This window comes from Podarcis melisellensis, assembly GCF_964234715.1.
Source record: "Podarcis melisellensis genome assembly, chromosome: 6".
NCBI lineage: Eukaryota > Metazoa > Chordata > Lepidosauria > Squamata > Lacertidae > Podarcis > Podarcis melisellensis.
The window spans coordinates 57,634,374-57,654,918 of NC_138538.1; the positions used below are offsets into that span (position 1 = coordinate 57,634,374).

At 43.0% G+C, this 20,545-nt stretch overlaps 1 protein-coding gene across 1 annotated transcript in view; it reads right to left on the reverse strand.

Annotated features, from left to right (window-relative positions):
* The window catches only part of PLPP3 (phospholipid phosphatase 3), a 64,040-nt gene that overhangs the window by 26,859 nt on the left and 16,636 nt on the right, over window positions 1–20,545 (reverse strand). Inside the window, exon 2 of the mRNA XM_081915877.1 lies at window positions 1,866–2,023. Coding sequence (XP_081772003.1) covers window positions 1,866–2,023 — 158 coding nt within the window. The remainder of the gene's footprint in view (window positions 1–1,865; window positions 2,024–20,545) is intronic.

Below are 20,545 nucleotides of genomic sequence, written 5' to 3' on the forward strand. Positions count from 1 at the left end.
ATCCTTCAAGACGCTAAATTTTTGCCGAACAAGCACGTAGTTGCTGAGCTGGAAAATGTCTCCTACATTGGTTGTTCAATGAAATTTATGGGATTTGGCTCACTTGTATGGTTTTGGAAGGAACGTTTTGTCCCCAACTCGGAGTTTGTTTCTAGCGTACTTCTGGATTAGATAACTAATCATGCTCTTCATACAGTAGAGACTGCCTAACAACTGTTGTGTTCTCCAGATGTTGCACGCCACAACTCTGGCCGTCCCTGACCATTGGTCCTGCTGGCTGGCGCTGAAGGGAGCTGTCGTTCACAACATCTGTGCTGAAGAGCCCTCTTCAGATATTATGGCCCACACAGTTAATTTTAGGGACTGGGAGAGCAGGGTTAGGCCCCAGTGGCCTCATCCCTGCATTTCTAACTGCCTGGTGCAGCCTTGTTGTCATTCACACTGCCTGAACTATGGCACCTGGTGTATATCTTCACACAATTTACCGTCCTGATCATTCAGGCATTCTAAAGTATGCACAGGGCCTACGCATGTAAGCAGGCTGCCTGCTTCAAACTTTCAGAGCAATGCATAGGCAGCAGCAAGGCCAAACCACCAGGGTCATGGCCAAGGCGGCGGTGGGAGCAAGCACAGCCTCCCCACTCACACCATGATAAGCATGTAATGGGTGCAGTGTTAGAAACTCAGATATCTAAGCTAATCGCCAAATGGCACCTTAAGTCTGGGTTATGGTCACCACAATGTTATGTCTAGGTGCCATTCCTCCCCTCCCCCCCCCCCAGCAATGGTGTTTGTTGCTATTATTGTGGTTCTTATTATTATCTCATTTCTACACCACTTTACATTTTAAAGAAAAAATCTCCAAGCGGTTTACAACACATTGAAACATAAAAACAAACAAACCCAATCCGATATAAAACAAATTCAAGCTTCCAGGAAAATATTTCATATCCTTCTCTAAGTGACATTTTGCTTTCCCTGTATTTATTTACATAATTTATAGAGCTGCCCCATAGCAGAAGAACTCTAGGAAGCCAATGTGGTGGGGTGGTTAGAGTGCTGGACTAAGACCTGGGTTCAAATCCCCCACTCAGTCATGAAGCTCACTGGGTGACCTTGGAGTCAGTCACAGCCTCTTAACCTACCTCGCAGGGTTGTTGTAGAGATTAACTGAGGAAAAGTTGTACCCTGTAGGATGGGATATAAGATAATAAATGAGCTCTTCTGCTTACCTGCTTAAGAAAGCTGGAGGGCTCAGCCAAATGAAGATGTCAGTCGCCAAACTGGCATCCAGAGATCTCCATGTGCTTGCAATTGGACTTGTGCCAGTCACAAAATGCACCTGGCACCTGGCTAATTTCTATCTGGATAATATCATAGCTTCTTGAATCAAATGATATACAGATTAATTTGGTCTGCAGTGTGATTTGAGTGGTGGCTATACTGAAAGCTATTTTCTCAAAGCCAGTGAACCCACAAGCCCCTCCCTTCAAAAGTTTATCCTTGTCAATGCTGTATTATCAGCAATGCACATGACCCTGATGGGGTAACAAACAAAAGGCAGGTCCCCGCTGCAGTGGGTTTAGGGAATTATTCCATAATAAGTTGTTTGAAGATTTCAGTTTAAGAGCTGCCACTTAAGGTATGATCTGGTTTGCATTAATTCCACAAAGACATCAACGTTTTTCAGTAACAAAGTATTTAGAACCACTAATGTTTGATTAGTCGACATCCTAACTTTTATTTATGTAAAATCAATAAAACAAGAACAGAACAGAAAAAATAGGCATGTTGTTTGGTACTGGGTGTTTATTTTTATAGTACAGGGAGCTGAAATAAAACCGCAGTCGTTTTGTCCTACTTACAGCAAGTATGGCTATAAGAATGCCTGCAGCACAAAGGACAGCATCGTTGATGGTCTCTCCACTTTTCAGAGGGTAGCGAATGCTTTCATCGTTACAGTAAAATCCCCGCTTATAGGGTGGGATTGTGCTTGTTTCGATTATCAGAAATGGCAGGCCAGCTAGAGGGAGAAAAGGAAGGGGAACAAAAGAAAAAGAGTGTGGTCAGAAACACAAGTAAGAATTAAACAAGGACCTTAGTAGTCATGATTATGGCACACTGGGAAATACTATTTATTGGGACTTGCACTGGGAAATCCCATACAGATACTAGGGGTGGGGGTTTGCATAAACTTATTCAACACTGAACTATACTTTAGCCACCTCCCCTCCCCCAAAAGAAAAAGACTTATGCATTTAAAATCAGTCAAATTCACAAGATTCTCTGATTCAGCTTGTTTAAAATGTCACAACCCTAAATCTCCTAAAGCAGATAGAGGTCAGAGGCAAAGCACAATAATAGGAACACAGGATGAAACCAACTGTGCTCTTTGGTTCAATTACTTGTAACAAATTTCAAAGCCACGTCATTATTTTTTAAAAAGCTAAATTTCAATCACTGAAAATATTTTCAACCTGGAAGAAAACCGTAGGTAATTAAGGATTTGATATTATTTCTACCTGCCTAATACTATATATGTTTCCATATAGCTATTAATTGTATTTAATTGTATTTAATTAAATTAATTAAATTAAATCGTATTAATTGTATGATTAATAGGGGACGCGGGTGGCGCTGTGGGTAAAACCTCAGTGCCTAGGACTTGCCGATCGTATGGTCGGCGGTTCGAATCCCCGCGGTGGGGTGAGCTCCCGTCTTTCGGTCCCAGCTCCTGCCCACCTAGCAGTTCGATAGCACCCCTAAGTGCAAGTAGATAAATAGGTACCACTGTATAGCGGGAAGGGAAACGGCGTTTCCGTGTGCTGCGCTGGTGCCGGCTCGCCAGAGCAGCTTCATCACGCTGGCCACGTGACCCGGAAGTGTCTCCGGACAGCGCTGGCCCCCGGCCTCTTAAGTGAGATGGGCGCACAACCCTAGAGTCGGACACGACTGGCCCATACGGGCAGGGGTACCTTTACCTTTTATTAATTGTGGTCTTGGTGCTTGTCATGCATGTATGTTTTGCACAGTGTCCTCTTAACATTGTCCTCATCAGAATGCTGCCCCATATTTTTTCCCATTTACTATTAATGTAGAAAAGTCTTTTTTAAAACAACAACAACACTATTGAAACACTAAATGCAAATTAAAATTGAAGGGCATGGGGGGGCATTTTGATTTCCTAAAGGTGTCATGAGAACACTACACAAAGCAGCACTGAGTCCACAATGGAACGACCATGTGGAACAACCCTATGCAAAAAGTCAAATTTTAAAATATAACTTTACATTTTCCTTTTTGCTGAATTGCAGCATACATAGTTAGTGAGATCATCTTCTACTACTGGCACCTTCATAAAGGGAACTGATGCACTGCTGCCTTCACAAGCCTAGTCTAATGCTTGACTCATTGTACACAGAAGTGTGTGTTTTGCAACACATTCATAAAATAGTGAATAAATTTATCAAGAGGCATCAACAAACCTCTGATTTTGCAACTCAAAATTTAGCATATTTGTACAGATCCAGGCCATCCTCATTCCACTACCTAAAACCTGTTGGAACAGAGTCAATTTGGATACAGAATCTGTTTTCTGAGCCAACAATATATGATATGAATAGCCTTTTTAGAAAAAATAAAAGAACAAAAAAAAATCCTTTGCATCCCAATAAAAAATTGCTGCCAAAAAGCTAACACTGCATGATGAGATCTGGTTTCACATCCACTAGAAGCAGCAGTTTAATAGTCAAACTTTGGGGATTAACCATACCATGGTTACGTGACTTATTGTTATTGCTCCAGTTCCTCTTTTTAATTGTTTTCATATGACAAGTCTGTAAAACACATGTTCCCTCAAACAATAAAACATATCTGAGAGCTAAATCGGGCTTTTTTAAAAAAGAAAAAGAAAGAAATAGGGGACACGGGTTAAGGAGGAGGAAAGACAATAGTGTTCCTATAAATTATGTGAACTCTGGAATAATAAAGATTTGTTTCCCCCTTCATTCACCGAACAGCAAGGGAGTAGTATTTCCACATTTCAATTATTTTCAGGACTGCCACCACCATAATACGAGCAAGACTTGACCAAGATTGTATATATTTTCTTTAAAAGCATACAGACATGGTTTTGAAAATGTGAGGGTTTTGTTTTTTTCTCCTGCAAACTTGTGGTTTAGTGGGATATTGCCAATTGAGTCTTGACATTTTTCCAGCACAACAGTAACCTCAGATTCCCTATTTTCATATGAGAAACATAAACATACCCTCAGGAGCCGAACGGATATTGCTCACAAAACCCGCGGCATGCCTAGACTCTGAGGACTGGGCTGGAGGCCATGCTTCACCAAGGTCACCGTCCAGGCCAGGGCACACATTGCCGTCAAAATGAGCACTGTGGTGTCAGAGCCCTTGCTAAGGTAGCCTTGTTTCCAAGGAAGATCTCTTGGAGCACAGAGTGTTTTGAGGAATTGTGTCACCACCCACAACTTCTGGCACAAACCCCATCTTCTGGAAATGGTTGGCGCTGAGGTTCCAGCATGGGCTGGTGCCAATGGCCACCCTGAAAAGGGGTTTACAAAAGATACTACTAGAAATCTTTAAGGGGGGGGGGAATGCCACAGATGAAAATCAAGGATGGAGGGGAGGGAAGGAACAACGAAATGGAAATAGCTCTAGCTGCATGACTGTTTACAGGAAAGACTCCAGGCCTTAATTTCATTTACACCAAAATGGTAAATATGAAGCGTAAGATCAGTCTGTGGCCGTTCAACATCTCATACCATAACCCACCTCAATCAGTTTCCCAGGCCAGCAACAACCTACTATGGCCGTACAGCGAGACATCAGGTTCTAGTCAGGCAAAAATCATTCTCTCAGACTCACTGCCAACACTGCTGAAACCAAACTTCAACAAGACTTGACAGTGTTTCAGTATAAATGATGGTGTCAGTTTTTGACAGGAAAAAACAAAACAAAGTTCCAACCAAATTGGAAAAGATGGATTTCCCGGGCATTCTAGTTCCTCGCTGGATTTGGTGGTTGAAATATCAGTCTCTGGGCTAAAGTTTAGTAATCTGAAGTTGGGGGAAATGTGACCCTGGATTTTTCAGCTGTAGCCATTTCAGAAGCTTATTTCTGAGACCTAATCTCTTTAGGCCAGTTCTGGGCATTATTCTCCACACATTTGTAATTGTTTGGTGAGATTCAAGTGTTGGGGTGCATAACCAGTGTGGGGTGCCTGCCTGCTTTATACCTGAAAGACCCCCTTGTGATTTACAGCCCTGCAGGATCCTCACAGACAAGCTCAGCTAACGTGGGTGGTGGGCATGGGATGAGCAGACATGGCACTCCTCTCTTCTAACAACTGTGGAGAGCTGAGAGCTTTTAGGATCCTATAATTCCCAGCCTTTCTCCTCCATGAAAGATACAGCTAAGAAGAGATGCTTGCTTAGTTTCCCAGTCTATCCCTTTGCCTCTGTAATGGCACAAGGAACCTGGGATAACTCTGGACCTTTTACATGCAAAAGTCAAAACAGCAGCCCCATGAACCAGACCAGAGTCACCCTGTCCGGTATCTTGCTTGCCACAGCGGCCAACCAGACGAAGTTCAGGACATCCTCTGGGTATTCAGTGGATAAATGCCTTGGGACAAAAAGCTCCTATATAGCCACAATTGATAAACCCATGATTTCATTCACTCTTGTAACTCTAATTCCAGTTTGGCCTCTTTCTGTGTTTCTAAAGTGTCCTTACTAAAGTGTGTTTCTAAAGTGTCCTTACTAAAGCCGTTGGAGAGCCAGATTCAGCAGCTTGAATAAGGGTTGTAGGAAGGCTTTCCTGTTATAGTAAGGCAGTGTTAAAGGAAGTGGTACCTGCTCCAGAGAGCTGGACCATAAGAAGGCTGATCGCTGAAGAATTGATGCTTTTGAATTATGGTGCTGGAGGAGACTCTTGCGAGTCCCATGGACTGCAAGAAGATCAAACGTATCCATTCTTAAGGAAATCAGCCCTGAGTGCTCACTGGAAGGACAGATTGTGAAGCTGAGGCTCCAATACTTTGGCCACCTCATGAGAAGACTCCCTGGAAAAGACCCTGGTGTTGGGAAAGATTGAGGGCACAAGGAGAAGGGGATGACAGAGGACGAGATGGTTGGACAGTGTTCTCGAAGCTACAAACATGAGTCTGACCAAACTGCGGGAGGCAGTGGAAGACAGGAGTGCCTGGCGTGCTCTGGTCCATGGGGTCACGAAGAGTCGGACACGACTAAACAACAACAACAACACCTGCTCCATTTGGCTGTTTTTAACTATCTGACTCTTCTTTAGTACTTGAATGACGTATCCAGATTTGCTTTAATCTGTAACTTTAGAATTACATTTGCAACAAAGAGCAGGTACAAAATGCTTTAAGTAAACAAACAAACAAACAAACGATAGAAATGGCTTCTCGCTTCAGTGCCAGGTCAAAACTTATTTGCCCAGATGCTTGAAACTCCAAAACCTGAAAACTGAGGAGCATCCTGCCTGTTCCTCTTGCTTTTTAAAAACTCACTCATTATATAAAAGACAATGATGCTGTTTCATCTTTAATTGTATTATATGGGAGTTGAGTGTTTTATTTCTCTTTATGTGGATGAAGGGCAGTCTGAAGCAGTCTTCACCAACCTGATGTCCTCCAGATGTGCTCCGCACACTCTTGTCAGCTCTAGCAAGTACAGATATGCTGTCCAAAATAGCTGCAGTCCAAAATATCTGGAGATTGCCAAGTTGGTGAACGCTGGTTTAGAAGCATTTCCAATGAATCAATTAATAAGTAGCTGGACTACACAGGTTGTGGGCACTAAGGAGTTCAGCTAGGCCCTGTAGGAACTGCTTTTGCTGCAACATACACTGGAGGAGGAAGGGAAGGAAAAGGAAAAGGATGCCGCTTTTCTTTGGAGGAAGTCAAAATGACTTTCTGACTCCTCGCGGCTGGTGTCCTATGCAAAGCTGCTTCAGTGGAGAGCTGACATTGCATTCTTCTTTACATTTTAATAAGGGCTACTGCAGCTGGGCTGGAACTTGGCAGGCTTTGAACGTTAAATGTAAAAGAAGCAACGTTGTTTTATTAACATCTTCCTCAACAATCAATTAATTTTTCTTTACCTCCTAGGAAACCTAACAACCTCAGAGACACAGGAGGTGATTTAAAAGGTGGGGGGGGCATTGACTGAGCAGCTTGCAATTGATTGAAAATCAAAAGCCTCTTGTGCTGAATTCAATGCTTTGAAACATTGAACCTTTGAAAACCTAAGAGTTGGGCAGATTTGGGGAGCGTGGAGGATATAAGACAGGATAAGCTTTCATTGGCCACCCATTGATAAAGTCATGTGGGATATGTTACTGTGGTGACCCAAACAGGCAGCTCTGATCTTCCCAGCTGAAGTTTCACCTTTGCACTAAATTAAACACAGTTGCCTCTCCCACTTTCAAGTTTCTTCTTTTTGTTTTGGAATGAAGCATTGAAGAACCAGCCTCTTCAGCCCCTTGTAGACATATTAAGACAGAAAGAAATACAGCCCAGCAAAACCACCTCAGCTAATTTTCAGTAACTGCTACCACTCTGTTGTGAGGCCTCTAAGCGTTGTTAACTAAGGGAGCAATCTTAATGCCATTTCTGGGGAAAGCAGGGCTTGTATCCTAAACTGACCCATTTGGTGGAGAGGGGTCCAATATTTACACACCCTCTGAGTGACCCCAGGGCAGAGTTGGGGTAGATGTGCCCAGCATATAATTCATACATTGCTTTGTTTTACAAATGGAAGACAATGAGTTAAACAGAAGAAATAGTATTCTACTGAGGAAAAAATACTATTGCATTATCTCTGTTTTTACCGTGAGGCAACTGACTGTACAGTAGGGCAGATGTGAGTACAACTCATCATTTAAAACAAGGATTGAGTGCTCTGCAAAGTTGAGCAGTATGCAAAGTTGGTGGTTAAAATCACCCAGAGTTCTTGCTTGTGCAAACATTCCCAAGGTAATTGTCAGGGAACTGCCATCGGAGAGTCTGGTGGTGGAAGGGCTCAAGGAGGTTAGGAGAGCCTCGGATGTGGAGGAAGGAACCAGTAGGGGGAGAGGGAGAGTTCCTGCAGAAACTCAATCGGAGGAAGGGCTCCAAGATGTTTCCAGTGAGAATAGCGGGGAGGGCTCAGGACCTCCGCTGGGGACGCCCACTCCGCGGAGGAAGCTGTCACGTAGAGAATCTAGAAGAAGAGTCTCTGTCAAAGAACTCTTATGTTGGAGTAAATTCCGGAAACGCCCACTGACGGATTCTGCCAGCGATTGAGGTAGCCACGCGTCCATGGCTCCTCGGACTGGGAAAGTTTAGGATCTGATAGTAAAGCTTGGAGGCTTTAAACGCTTACGCACGAGCAGCCCCCTTTTCCCATTACAGTAATGCTGTCAATTTGGGTTGAGAAGCCAAGGGAACAGACCTCTGAAACCATTCTGTACTGTGCTCAACTCTGCATATAGACAAGATTGGAATCAAGCAGAAATTCTTGGGGGGCGGGCGTTGTGTGTACATGTTTAGTAAAGCAAGGAACAATTTTGTCACACCTTGGTATAAAATCATAGAACTGTAGAGATGGAAGGGACCAAAATACTGTAAACCGTGAGGTCAAAAGGAAATGAAATTCAGAGAAGTACAGATGGAAATAAGTACCCTATTAACAGTGGCCACTAATAAAAGAACAGACAACTTGGCACTGGCAACTCCGTGACTGACCTTATGTTGTCTATCTGTGAACAAAGGAACTTCAAAGGGAAGCTGGCAATGTAAAACCATTGAATTACAATGCATCAAGAGATTCAGTGCTATCCATTGTGGACTAAATTGACACAATGGATTTTTATCACACTACATGTGGCTACTGGCTTACCAAAGCCAGTATGTCTATGTGCTGTCAACTACTGTATTTTGTGAACCATCACTGTTCATAAAGGTGATTATCACCATGCAATTTTCCTGCAACTCAGCAGCACTTCATGCAAGATTCTAACCAGTGCTCAGTATGTACTGACCATTCACCCTAGAGTTGAGCTAGAACTCAACGGAACTCAGTTCTGGCACCTCTCAGGTGGGCACCTGCCATTCTAAGAGAACGAGGGAGGCGTTCATAGTGAGTTCTGGTACCTCTTTTTCTAGAAAAATAGCACTATCCATAACCTTCTATGAAACAAACAAGTTCTGTGGAAAACTACACTGGCCTTTATGAATTCACATACATCAGCAACTGGTGTGTGTCATGAGAAAATAGCTACCAAACTTATAGCACTGAGTACAGCTAAGGCTGAAAAAGTCTTAGTTGGTTGACTGTCTGGGCTCCTAAAACCATCACAATAAACTTACCATTGGTTCCTTCACAGTTTGATATTTTTGCAGATTTGGCTCTTAAAATATGATGCTGCAGCCTAGGAATTTAAAATGAGAGTCTCAGCTCTGTTCCAGATTTTTTCACTCCAAGTACTCACTGCAGATGTTTGAGTGACGTGTAATTTGCAACAAGAATAAGGACCTTGGGAGTACCTGAGCCTTATTTGCTCTATGGTGTTAACGAAATCAACTTCTTCTTATGGTTTTCCTTTCTACTGTTTTTTTTGGGGGGGGCTGTTCTGTTTGGGCAAGCAAAGTGGACTACTGAGTAAGTAAAATGTTCTCAAGATAGGACATTAAGTCCCTATTTATGCACTTTTTATTAACATGCATGCTACAGTTTCAATTCTTGACATTCTAAGAAAATTGTGGTGCTTATATATTAAGAGAGAGAAAGAAAGTAAGTGTGTGTGTCTTCATACACTAGAACAGATGGGGTATGAGAAATTGTGATGGGTCCAAGACAGCAATATGGCTGGGTATGTTAAATCCAGGTTCCTTTTTAAAAAGAGAAGCATGAAGGATCCTACATTTATTTCCATTCTAAGGCGAGGGGATTTCTTTCTTGATTTTGTAATTATCCTACCAGTAAAGCCACAAATTTTCACTGTTCTCCGTGTTAGCTATGAATAGTTCGAAACTTGTTCAGGTAAACTGGGGAAGCCAATGGGCAACTCCCATCAACCCAGCCAGCATGGCCAACCAGGAGAGATGATGGAAGTTGCAGTCCAACAAGATCTAAAGGGCACCATGCTGGCTACCCCCAATGAAATGTTGTTTCCCCCACACCTGCCCAGATTCCACTACCACCCAGGAGTCACTTGCTTTTTCATTAGCTTCTGACAAAGTCTTAACCCTAAGAATCCAAATAGGAAACCCCAATCCAGGTCTCAGGAATAACAACTAGCAGCTGTGGTTAGTTGTGTGCACTGTACATCCCCATAGCAACAAAAGATGCATCTTGCCAACTCAGGGGGCTCAGATGAACATCCAAATGACACCTGAATCCATACCTAAAATGCACATGAGTTTTTCTTCTATGTACGCATACATCTGCTTCTTGGATCAAGACAAAAGATGCTTAAAAGATCATTTCCTCTTAGACAGGCTATTTCATTTTGGGGCTTAGGAACAGAAGCTGCACATTTATTTATTTATTTACAAAATGCTAACCCTAATCCTTTTCCCAACTCACAACAGTAACTTTTTATGCCTTGCAAACTCGAGCTTCCAAATACTTTCCCTAATCTGCCCTCCCCACAAAGATACCAGAATATTGAAGAACGTTTCCTCATGGTTCACATCTTGAGAAGAGTGGAAGTAGCCTGAAAGCAATTAGGTGGAAAGCCAGTCTCTTGTCTGTTGGGTTTCCACGTCTGAGTCTCTACAGTAACACTTCTTAAGGCAGGCTCATCCCATCCTGTTGTCGTACTTGTAACCCAGGGCAGGGAAACATTTACAAGCCTTGAATTGTCACCAAATAAAGGCTTCGCGGAGTCTCCGGTAACTATTCCTTGCTATTCCTTGTATGTGCTTTTCAGAGATGCAGTTCCAATCTGGACCCTATTAATAAATCCTCAATGGAGCAGGCAGTAGCAGAGCTACAGTTCATTTGTTCTCTTGGGGCACAATGTGTATAGTGTTCGTTCACAAATAAAAATGGAGAAGTCCCAGCTTCCCTTTTCAGAGCTCTTGTAACAATGCAGTGCCCTGCTGTCAGGCAATGTGTGAATAAATTGGAGAAAAAAGGTTAAAGAAACCTAAGGGAATAGCAGCCTCTTTTTCTCACTTTCATTCCTTCCACCCCCCACCCCCCACTTTTGCACTTTATTGCGGTAGGTTTTCGACAATGGCACCCCTGTTCTCTGCACTTTTTTCCTCCTTCAGGGCTTGGTGCCAAATAACGTTATTCCCCTTCACCATGGTACTGCCATGAGAGTAGGCTGGTATGTTTGCCTGAAAATCGCAGGTTTTTCATGGAAATGGTTTTTGCTCAACAACTCCCTTTGTTAAAATAGACATGAAAAGGGAGAAGCGCTCAGATGAAATCTAATCATCAGAACTGGGAACAAGGCACTGGGCAAATGCCACTGAGAGGAACCCAAGTACAGCTTAAGTGGGTAGTGCACGATATAACTCTCAGGGTTCATTAAAGTATGTGTGTGATCCCTTTCGCAGGCAGTAACATTCTGAAATTTCTCACGGCCTACCTTAGAACACTGCCAACATTATAAACCTATCTGGTATAGAGCAAGAACTGTAAATAACTTTACAACAAGAGCCCCAAGAGCTTAATCAAAGAACGTTTTCCACATCACTGAATAAATTGGTTCAACTGATGCTGATCTGGAAGCTTCAGCAGTCCTCTCATCCAAGACACTGAGCATCCTAAGATATGCATGTGCATGTGTGAGAGAAAGAGACCGACAGACAGACCAACAGATCGACAGACCAAGAGATGGATGGATGGATGACAGGTCACTGTCATCTATTTCTACTTCCCCATTCCCTAGCTAAGCTTAAAAGCTGTTTTGCAGAGGTGGATTTAGGGGAAGTTCCAGAGAGTCTCAGGAGCACTGCAGGGGAGCCACAACTAAGTTATTGAATGGGGGGCAGGGACAACGACGCTGAATTTTAGTGTCGCACAGGGTGTTGCTGATATTTGAGACACCAAAGTCCGCCACTGTTGCTTTACTTCAGAATATACACATGGATATTTAGTTCTCCGTGCAACCCAGGAAGGCATTAACTGTTGGGAAAACTAGTCCCTTTTTAAATCCTGCCAAAATGAGCTTTTTGTCACTCTTCAATATGCTTCCTCCCCCCTCCCCTTTTTTTTAAGCCTGTCAAACTTCACAAACTGAGCAGGGGTCTCTCTCTCTCTCTGGCAGAAGTTCATTAGCTGCCTATGTCTTTCCATGGGTGGCTCGTAATTAAGCGAAGAATCTGCTGCCAGATTCTAATCTTCAAAGGGAACACCAATGAAAGCAGCTGCTCATAGATTCACAGGTAGATAAGTTTTGACATTTATGGAAGCAGCCTGCCCAACACCATATATATATATATATATATATATATATATATATATATATATATATATATATATATTCATTCCTAGTGCTCCACAGGGATACATACTACACCATCTGAGATTTTGAGACACCCGAGTAAGCAAATTTTTTTGCTTCAGTGTGATATATCTTTGGATACGATCAATCTATGGTAAATCCCAATGAAATGACTAATCGGAAGGATGACAATTGCTACATTTGTTCTCTACGGACTAAGAACATAAGAAAAGCCCTACTAGATCCGACTAAAGATCTGTCTAACCAAGCACCCTGGTTTCCAAATGGGTCTGGAAAAGCCACTAAACCAGACATGATGGCAAAGAAATGAGAAGAGTCCTAGCTCAGGGGTAGACCATCTTATTAGCCTACAAAAGGTCCCAGAAGGTTCAGTCACTGGCATCTCCAGTTAGGACTGGGAGAAGATCCTTGCCTGAAACCCTGGAAATCTGCTGCCAGTGTACACAAGACTGAGCTGGATGATCTGGTGGTATAATGCAGTTTCTTATGTTGGTGTGCAATAGCCCTTCCTGGCTTTTATCCTCCACCAGCTGTATTCAATGGCACACTCCCTCTGAACATGACCAACAGCCATTGATAGGCCTATCTTCTCTGGTTTTGTGTAATCCATTTTTTAAGTTATCTAAGTTAGTGACCACTTCAATGAAATACCATATTGAAACCCTATGCTTCCAGGCTCAACCACATAGACTTCAAGAACACAGGAAGTTGTATTATTCTCTACTTGGCTTTGTTTTCTCACAAGTTCAAACAATATTTCCCCCCTTCCCAAACCAAAGTTGTGTGTTTGTTAATCCAATTGTTTCTTTAATTCATCCTCCATTTCCCAGTGTTAATTGCCACCTCCCCCACTGAGAAGGCAGATGGTCTCCCCCATCCCCAGAAGGGTTTTCAGTTTGAGGCTTCAGGCAAATTGTGACATGTGGGATACTGTGGGAATTAATTCATTATGGAGCTATGAATTTCTGACACTGGGGAAAATATGCTTTGCAACGCCAAAGCAGGACATACAAGCCTCAGAGGCGGAACAGTGATATTGGAGGATACTGCAGCTGCAAGCTGTTCTGAAACACCAGGAATCAGCCGATAGTTGGTGGATCACAGAAAGAACGCTGATAAAGCCCTGTGGATGGTGTGGGAAGGGGACACAGACACTAGTGAGGGGCTGGTTGGCAGAATGGACAAGAGCTGAAACCCAGGACCCTCTGAAGAATATACTTGACAAATCCCTTGGAAATCCCATATTTAAGAACAGTTAAATGCTGATGTGATGAACATGTTCTTCCCCATTATCGAAAGTGGAGGGAGTGCTATATTTAAAGCTAGGTTCAAATCTCTGATCACAAACACAAGACTCCTTTGCACCATTACATAATAACAAGCATAGATTTCTACTGAGAGAAAGTATGAACTAAGGGCATATTATGCAGCCACCTTGCTAAAGCTAAGAAGATCTAGGTCTCATCCAATTCCTGGATGGTAGACCACTCAAGAACCCCAAGTAAATTCAGTGTGTACATATGGGGAAGCCTTGGCTAATTATGGGTCCCCAAAAGATGCACTTGTTTTACTTATTTATTTGTACTTATAGCCTGCCTTTCACAGAGTGGCTCCATAGCAGATTATAAAAATCACAGTTTAATAATGATGATGATGATGATGATAATTTTATATGTCGCCCATCTGACCGGGTTGCCCCAGCCACTCTAGGCGGCTCTCAACAGAATTTTAAAAACACATAAAACATAAAACATTAAAAACTTCCCTAAACATGGCTGCTTTCAGATGTCTTCTAAAAGTCAGATTGTTGTTTATTTTCTTCACATCTGACAGGAGGGTGTTCCACAGGGTGGGCACCACTACCAAGAAGGCCCTCTGCCTGGTTCCCTGTTACCTCACTTCTTGCAATGAGGGAACCACCCTCGGAGCTGGACCTCAGTGTCTGGGCTGAATGATGGGGGTGGAAATGCAAAATATTATTTAAATCATAAAGCAACTCCCCATGCATGAGACATATCTTTGTAAATGCCTTTCTGATGCACACAGGTTTTACATTTTTAGGTGTACACACTGAACTTCTCTCTGTACATGCAAAAAGAAGTAAAGGGGGAATGTGGCTTGGGAAAGTCCCTAAAAGTGAGTTTCAACATCCCATTGGCAAAACAGGAATATAAATGCCTTTCTTTAGAGGGATGTAATGAGGTTGAGTGACCCAAGACTCGTACAGCATGTTATTAATAACGTAGCATATCTACTATATATGCACTGTGTTGATGGCCTAGAAAAATATGTACAACAGTAAATGTAGCTGTTATCGATGGCAGAAATCTGAAACAAAGGATTCTGCTCTGACCTTTCCATCTTCATAATACACACTATATGAATCCTTGAAATATTTGAGTGGGAAAGTATAAAGTTCAAAGCCAAAGCCAACCCTGCACAAATCTGTCCATTGTTTTTTATGCTGTCTGGATTGTGCATTTTCTAGGAGAGTTTCCACCTAGGGGGAAGTCAAAGGATCTTCTTCCTTATCAGAGCTGATGCTCTCTGAACAAGTGTATAGTATTTCTGCAGCTGACCTACATCAAATGCATTCTTCTGATAACCCGTATCAATCCATATGCTGCATTTACCAACCACTTCAACAGGGATCATCAACCCAATGATGAAAGAGAAATACAGCAAGGAAATCTGTTATCTGGCTTGTGAGCTGTAAGTCATGAGAAGTGCGTGCTGACAGGTCACACTGCCATTGTCCTTCCGCAGTACTCCAATCAGCCTGGTTTGTGAATAGTTCCACTGCTATCTTGGAATTGGCCAGGCTCAGAGCTAAGAGAGGCAGACTATTCTTGAAGCCTGTAAACAAAAATACCATGGGAGATAGGGAGCAAGAGAATGGACGCATGATAACGTGTATCTCCCTGCAGATTAGTGTTGCTATAGACAGGACCTTGGACTCCCAGTGGAGTTGGAGGGGGTGCCATTCGACAGATCAGTGGAAGCTCAGCACGGGTTAGAATGTTTGCTAGCCCTAACATTAAGCAAACAATGCAAACAATCTTGCAGATGTTCTGCAGTCAAGGAAGCGAAGAAAGAGTGCCTATGTATATAGCAGGGCAAACCACTTGTATGGAGGTCACTACTCTTTTTTTTATATAAAACAGATAATTGTTAAAATAGTCAAGGAACTTGTCGTCTTTATTCTGTTTGTGATTTGTTATAGTCTTCCTGTCTTATGAACTTCTGTTTCTAGTAGAGGATAAGAATGACTATGCTGACCAAAGACACTCAGTAAAACATTAAAAACTTATAGTCTTTCACATCTGACACTCTGGTTTGGTCATAGTGCTAAACTATAGTCCAATATTTTGAGGATCTAAATGATCTTTAGAACAGGGTGGAGAACCTCAGGCCAGGGGGCTGAATGTGGCCTTTAAGCCTCTCTAAACAGACTAAGGGATGCGGCTGGCGCTGTGGGTTAAACCACAGAGCCTAGCACTTGCCGATTAGAAGGTCGGCAGTTCAGATCCCCATGATGAGGTGAGCTCCCATTGCTCGGTCCCTGGTTCTGCCAACCTAGCAGTTCGAAAGCACATCAAAGTGCAAGTAGATAAATAGGTACCGCTCCGGCGGGAAGGTAAACAGCATTTCCATGCGCTGCTCTGGTTCGCCAGCAGTGGCTTAGTCCTGCTGGCCACATGACCCGGAAGCTGTACGCCGGCTCCCTTGGCCAATAAAGTGAGATGAGCGCCGCAACCCCAGAGTCGGCCACGACTGGACCTAATGGTCAGGGGTCCCTTTACCTTTAATCAGACTAAGCCATGCTGCCTCCCCAGGCTGTACCATTCGCCGGTCTTGCTCTGTTCCATCCTTGAGCGCTTTTGCCTGCCTGGAATGGGTGGACAGAGAGGTATGTGGTGGCATGTTCTGAAACCTCTGACGTTGTGGCTGAACATTGTACAAAGATGAGCCACATCTGTTGCTCCACCCACTTTTGCTGCCTCTGGATCCACGCACCACTGGTACGTGGCCCCTGGAAAGCTCCACACTAGGGAAATGCAGCCCTGAGTCTGAGAAAGGTTCCTTTCCCCGTCTTTAGTGTCAACAGAAGCTGAAAATAAGGGGTGAGGGGAGCTAGGCCATCTCCTGATACAAAAAGATTTTAAACTGTGCAGAGGGCATCAGCTTCCTGCATTGCTGGGGGCTGGAATAGATGACTCTCAGGACCCGACCCTACAATTCTATGATTCATTTCTAAATGCTTTTCCAACATTAAGACAGAACAGAAATTCATATCGAGTTCGTTTTTCCTTTATCCAGTGGACTCAAAATCCACATGACTAAGTGAAATTGTGCAACCTGTCAGCATCTATCCAGCAGCAAGAAAAAAAAGAAAAAGAAGGCAGTTGCTCAACAGGGGACTTCCAAACAATGTAACATCACTTAACAGCTTTTATCCTAGTGTAGGGGTCAGCAATCTTTTAAAGCCCATGTGCAAACTGTCATGGGCACTACAGGCGTGCATGCACACACTGCTATCCATTCTAGTGGTTACAGTACAATGCTTCTTTTTTAACCTAATTCAGCAGAGCGTGGGGACCGTGTCCTGGAAGGCCTCTGCGGGTGCCCTGCACCCATAGGTGCCACAGGGGTGACTCCTGTCCTAGTTGCAGCTATAGCTAGAGTGGAATATATGATGAGGTCCCAGAGAGTGAACAGCAGTGCAGTCCTGGGTTTCTAGTAAACATGTTAATTCAGGGTCCTTTTGAGGTGAAACATCTGTGAAAATGTGGGCAGGATTTTTGCACTGCCGGGGGGGAGGGGCTAGACGACCCTCAGGACCCCTTCCAACTCTACAGTTCTAAGAGTCTTGGCAAGATGGTTGGGATCACATATGCCTGGCCCCTGTCTATCTCAGAACACTACACAGAATTGTGAATAAATATAAATACCTTCAGAAGAGTTCAGACTGAACAAAGAACAAATCTTTACAGAGCTTGAAAATTTCTGCCAAAGATAACACTTAATATCTGTATGTTTGTTCATTTCATTCCTTAGATGCTCCAGGAGGAGGGCAGTTTAAGCTGCACATTCTAAAATAAATTAAAATCGCAGAAACAGCTTGCACTGCATGGTTTGTTGACCTCATAACACCTTCAGAGCAATACACCCTTCCGTCTTTTCTCTTTTGATTTAAATGAACATTTCCGCGTGCTTGAAAAGAAGCAAGTCTTAACCAGTCTTAAAAGGGTTTTGTTCGCCATTAAGATTTGCTAAAATAAACTAGGAAGAAATAGGGAAATATGAGCCTGGCATTTTATTGCTGGCTCCCCCCCCCCCTTTTCTTTTTTTGATAGCTTGCAGTTTTCTCTAAATTGTAGTCTTGCTAATCTCTACAAGTAATATTGTTAAGCTCATGTAATGCCAAGTGCCATATTATGAATTTCTGGCAGATTTTGCTTATCTGGTGTCCTTCAAATGTTTTGCACTGTAAGTACCATCAGCCTCAGCCAGTCCCAAACGTCTGGAGGGTACCAGATACAGTAGATTAGATATATGTTATGATGCATGCTCTACAAACCATTTTGCCATGTGTACACAACTTTAGAAGAATATAACTACTGTATACCCAAATCAGGGATGAGGAATTTATGTTGCTGGACACAACTGCTATTAACCCAACCACTGGCCACGTTAGCTGGGGATGAGAGTCCAATAACATCTGGAGGGCAATAGTTTCCCCATCCCTACCCAAACAAAAAATCAAAACAGAGTGGGGCTTTCCCCCCATAATCTATTGCAATTTAGTTACTTGCTCCTCCCCAACACAATTAAACTTTTCCCTCCTGCTTACATTCACCATGCTTCCAAGTTATGCTAACTGGGTTCAGATTGAAAAGAATGGCAAATGCATTTGCCATGATGCAGCAGACCTTAGCCTGTCCCTCTGCAATCAACAGAATGGGACTCAGTCAAGAGTAACCTAAAGCCAACTGTGTAAGTTAATCGTGTCTAACGTTTGCTGAAATGTGCCCAGAATGCAATGCTAGAAAACTAGCATGTGTTTGGAAGAAGGAAGGATCTGCACCAAAAAGCAGAGAAGAGAGAAGCTAAACTGTAAAAAGAATAGAGCGAAAACTCCCTAAAGCTGATTCTGTAAGCTTTCAAACAAAACCATGCTGTTCTGAGTACTACTTCATTGCATCTATCCAATATATTTCTGCTCCTCTCCCAGAGCTCCGGATGCCTCTTCGACCCAAAACTGCTCTTGAGCAAAGCCAAACCTCAACTTTGCCACTGAAAAGCTTCTTTGTTTGCCATCTCTTTCCAATTCAGCATATCCTGTGACTGAACCCTGCAGTACAGTATAATACTCACAGGCCTTGGCAGCTGGAGAGTCTGCTAGCAGGTCTATGGTTCCCATAATAGCTTTCCAAACTTCAATGCCGGAGTATATTTACTATTAAGGAACTCTTTCCGGTGAGAGGCGGGGGACAGGGTGTGCAGGCAGGGAGAACAGAAAAATTAACAGAGTAGGAAGAAAGAGACAATATTACAGAACGACTTCAAAAACTTTTATCCTTAATTACTACCAGAGATCTAAAGGCATTTTCACCCCAGGTTAAATGATAAGAGGTAACCAGCCTCTAGCAGCATCTGTTGAAGATGCAACATAAAGATGGAAATAGTTTGTTTTGTTTCTTTAAAGATGCCATGTTGGGTAGCAACCATATGTTTGGCCCAAGGTCTTTGTGCTGAAGTCCTTTGCTTTTTTCCCCTGAATTAATTTTCAAGTCCTTATCATTTCTTGCAAACCTGATAAATACATGCTTTAGGGTTTGAAATCCAAACAACACACAGTTCAAATTTCCCATGAGTTACTAAAGTTGTCATTTCTAAATGGTCTTTTGCATTACTGGGTTTGACTATCACAGAGTGAGTGCAGGCCAAGAAATGGTCACAAACATGAAATGTCATCTTTTATAGGAAACTAAATATGAGGATTAATTAAGGTCAACTAGCAGAGACATCACCTTGCCAACAAAGGTCCGTATAGTTAAAGCTATGGTTTTTCCAGTAGTGGTGTATGGAAGTGAGAGATGGACCATAAAGAAGGCTGATTGCCAAAGAATTGATGCTTTTGAATTATGTTGCTGGAGGAGACTCTTGAGAGTCCCATGGACTGCAAGAAGATCAGACCTCTCCATTCTTAAGGAAATCAGCCCTGAGTGCTCACTGGAAGGACAGATCCTGAAGCTGAGGCTCCAGTACTTTGGCCACCTCATGAGAAGAGAATACTCCCTGGAAAAGACCCTGATGTTGGGAAAGATGGAGGGCACAAGGAGAAGGGGATGACAGAGGACGAGATGGTTGGACAGTGTTCTCGAAGCTACCAGCATGAGTTTGACCAAACTGCAGGAGGCAGTGGAAGGCAGGAGTGCCTGGCGTGCTCTGGTCCATGGGGTCACGAAGAGTTGGACATGACTAAACGACTAAACAACAACAATAAAAAGCTCAACATATGCATTCAGCTTGGAACTCTGCTGAATTACTCTTCCTAGTGTGTACCTGGACTCACATGTGTGCAGCCAGCACGCATGTATGTTCATATACTGAGAGAGCTTTAGGATCTGTTGCTGGAGTAATGACATGTGCTTGTTATGCCCACAGGAAGCTCTCACACAGAGGAATAAAGAAAGCTTGGTTTATTATATGAAATAGGAGTGACAGAATATATTAAAATGCTGCTTCAGACGGCAAAGTTGCAATCTAAGCAGGCAGCAAATTCTGCAATACACAACAGCATGTATATGAACATACACGAGTGCCGGATGCTCACGTGTGAGTCCAGGTACACACTTCTAACACTATATGCATAAACTCTGCCTGTTTCCATTCCAGCCACCTGTTTCTACTGGGTGGGGCTGCACATGGAAGGGCAACTGTCACTCTCCTGCATATGAAAAGTCCTTAAACAAGTTGAACCATTGATCCAACTATCTAGGAACCCTTTAACAAAACTACAACAACTTCG